The sequence below is a fragment of the Cavia porcellus genome, unplaced genomic scaffold (assembly GCF_034190915.1).
Source record: "Cavia porcellus strain 051 isolate PalLab524CR breed Dunkin Hartley unplaced genomic scaffold, mCavPor4.1 scaffold_25, whole genome shotgun sequence".
Classification (NCBI taxonomy): domain Eukaryota; kingdom Metazoa; phylum Chordata; class Mammalia; order Rodentia; family Caviidae; genus Cavia; species Cavia porcellus.
In genome coordinates this window covers 3,419,735-3,422,690 of record NW_026947508.1, presented here as the reverse complement: position 1 = coordinate 3,422,690, position 2,956 = coordinate 3,419,735, and the positions used below count along the sequence as shown (strand labels likewise).

At 64.9% G+C, this 2,956-nt stretch overlaps 1 protein-coding gene across 1 annotated transcript; it reads left to right on the top strand.

The window, feature by feature from the left end:
• Positions 1 to 2,355, top strand: Hes2 (hes family bHLH transcription factor 2). Its single transcript, XM_003471458.5, has 4 exons — positions 1 to 157; positions 245 to 340; positions 616 to 715; positions 802 to 2,355. The coding sequence occupies exons 1-4, from the start codon at positions 113 to 115 to the stop codon at positions 1,041 to 1,043; spliced, it is 483 nt and encodes a 160-aa protein (XP_003471506.1). The 5' UTR covers positions 1 to 112; the 3' UTR covers positions 1,044 to 2,355.
• The last annotated feature ends 601 nt before the right edge of the window (positions 2,356 to 2,956 follow it).

Genomic DNA, 2,956 nt, shown 5'->3' with positions numbered 1-2,956 from the left:
TAAAGCCAGGCTGCGGCGCGGGCTCCCTGCGCTCCGCCCTCTTCCGCCGCGCTCTCCTCGGCTTGGGCCGGCACCGAGTGCCTTTCGCAAGGCTACCGCTGACCCGCAGATCATGGGGCTGCCTCGCAGGGAAGGGGATGCAGCCGAGCTGCGTAAGGTAGGAGCCCGGGATGGCACGGGGCGGGCCGGTCCCGGGTCGCGACACCGCTGACCGCGGCTTCTGCGCCCACCCGTGCGCCCGCAGAGCCTGAAGCCGCTGCTGGAGAAGCGCCGGCGCGCGCGCATCAACGACAGCCTGGGCCAGCTCAAGGGGCTCATCCTGCCGCTGCTGGGCAGGGAGGTGAGTGCGGGGGTCGCCCGGGCGAGAGAAGGCAGAGGGGGCGCGCGCGGTCCCCAGGGCTGAGCTCGGGGTGCATCCACGGAGGAGCAGACCCAGCGCGCGGGACCCTGAACTCGCGGGTGCGCGGTGCTGGAGCCGGGCTTGGTGGCGCGGGGCTGTAATCCCACCCCGCGAGGTCCAAGTTTCCAGCGAGCCTGGGGTGTGAGGTGAGTTCGATGCCAGCCTGCGTGACTTAGAGAGGCCCTGTCTCTGTTCCCCTGCATGGCCCGGCTCAGAACTCTCGCTACTCGAAGCTGGAAAAGGCGGACATCCTGGAAATGACTGTGCACTTCCTGCAGGAGCTGCCGGCATTCTCCTACCCCGCCATTGCGCCCCGTGAGTGACTTTACACCTCGCCCATCCCTGCCCTCGCCCCAGACCCCGCACCTCACACCGCGCCTCACACCACTTTCCTCCCGCAGCGCCCACGGACAGCTACCGCGAGGGCTACCGCGCCTGCGTGGCGCGCCTGGCACGCGTGCTGCCGGCCTGCGGTGTCCTGGAGCCCGCGGTGAGCGCGCGCCTGCTGGAGCACCTGCGGCGGAGATCCGCCTACACCACCCCAGAGGCCAGGCCGGCCTCCCCGCCCTCTGCGCCCTCCCCGCCTGCGCCCGCGCCATCCCCGCCAGCACAGCCCAGCCCTGGCCTCTGGCGGCCTTGGTAGCCCCTTGGTTGGGCCACAGATCCAGCTCACTGCGAGCAACCTGGCAGGCTGGGCCAAAGGAGCTCTTGGCAGCAGCTGCCGTTCCCACGGACCCCAAGGACCAGTCCAACATGGGCAGGAAGACCAGAAACAGATGTGTAGCACCTGGGTGGCAGACTGAAGACTTGGAGGAAATGAGGGAATCGTCCCAAGTCTGGACAGGAAAAGGGGCTATAGGGAGCTCCAGAAACCCCCATCCTGGTTGGAGGAGGTGGCTCTGGAACTGGGCCAGCCACAAGTGCCTGGGCAGTGACACACCTGCCCTACTGCTGGCACCAGACCAAGCCGCTCACCTGGGCCAGGTGCAGCCATCTGTCCTGACTGGCACTGCCTGCCCTCCCAGCCCTGTTCCTGCCTACTTCCTTTCCAGCTGGGCGTGGGAACCGTGGGACACAGAGCAGACATGGCCTGAGGGCCTTTATCACTGCCTGGATTGCAAAGTACAAGATCACATAGACCCGGAGCCATGACTGCCACTCCCAGGCTGTCGGGTGCCAGGGTGGGGCGGAGAGCCCCAGGGGCTCTGTCAGGGGGTTTAGAAGGACCTAGCTCCCCAGGCATTAATGTGACAGCAAGGCTGGGTGATCTTGGGGACAAGAATGAGCTGCCCTGTGGTTCCAAAGAAGCTGTCACCTGGGAGGACCTGAGCCCACACAGAGATGGTGACACAGGACAGCAGAGATTCAAGAGCCGGCTGCAGGCTTAAGGAGGGAAGCACCAGCCATGTTTTCTCCTGCAAAGGGCTCCCTGCCATTCACTGATGAGTGTCAGCTGGAGCCTGGGAGCCCCTTGTTCCTCAGACATTTCTTTCTTCCCAGGCAGCCTGCCATGGGGACTAAGGGACAGCCCTGGAGAGGGGGACACTCATAGTGAGTGCCCCGGAGAAAGGGGACACTCAGTCCCTCGCTCATCTGCTCTGTCATTGTCTGGGGCTCCGCTGAGCACTTTGGAAGGCTGGAGTGTTCCTGAGGTGCTGGGTGAGCAGACTGGACCGGAGACCAGGATGCCTGGGGAAGAAGACAGACTGATTGGGAAGGGGGCAGTCAGTCAGTCCGCCACCGGTGCCACACAGACCACGATGCCTCAGGCCCTGGTTCAGGGGTGGATGGGGGGAAGCTATCAGTGCTGTGGCCCCTAGCAAGGCTATGGTGTGCTGGGCCCTGCAGATTAGACTGTGAGCCCCTAGTGGGCAGGGCTGGGGCTGAGTGGCCTCCATGTCCCCGGGGTGCTGGGGGGCTTAGTGCTCAATAAACACAGGGTTTCAGTGAACAGATCCTGAGTCCCAGGCAGCCTGGCTTTGCATTAATCCCCGCTGCAGGCCCAGCCTCACGTGGAAGGTTCCTCCCGGGCCCAGTCCTCGATTCCTTCAGCTGTTGGGAACAGGTAGAGAGGCCAAGGGCTCTGCGGCAGGCACGTGGGACGGGCTCCCGTCCCCTGGACAGAACCTGCTGTCCAGGTGTGCACCCAGGAGCAGACTCATGGCACCCCTGGGTGGTCTTGGCCACACCTCCCTCCTCCTGCATCCTGTGGTGGGTCCTGGGCTTGCACTGCCCGGCACTGCTCCAGGTGGCCCTGCAGCAGTCAGGGAGGGGTGCAGGCCGACAGCGGTGACTCACAGGTCAGGCCCGCTGGGATTGCGACTCAGGCAGCCACCCGCCTGGCCCTGACATGCCTGGGCGGTGAAGCTCAGGCCCTGAAGCAAAACTCAGAGTTTCTCCGAGGGACGTGCAAGAGGCCTCGCCTAGGCTCCCGGCCGGCAGAGCTGGTACAACAGGGGTGCTGACCGCCCAAGCCACCTCAGGATTTGCCTGAACACCACCCCTCCTCTGTGTGATGGTGGAATGAAACTGGCGGTTTTCCTGTGTGTGTGGATG

Coding starts and splice junctions, on each gene's coding strand:
- Hes2 (XM_003471458.5), top strand. CDS start 113: ATGGGGCTGCCTCGCAGGGAAGGGGATGCAGCCGAGCTGCGTAAG. Junction 158..244: donor ATGCAGCCGAGCTGCGTAAG/GTAGGAGCCCGG, acceptor GTGCGCCCGCAG/AGCCTGAAGCCGCTGCTGGA. Junction 716..801: donor CTACCCCGCCATTGCGCCCC/GTGAGTGACTTT, acceptor TTCCTCCCGCAG/CGCCCACGGACAGCTACCGC.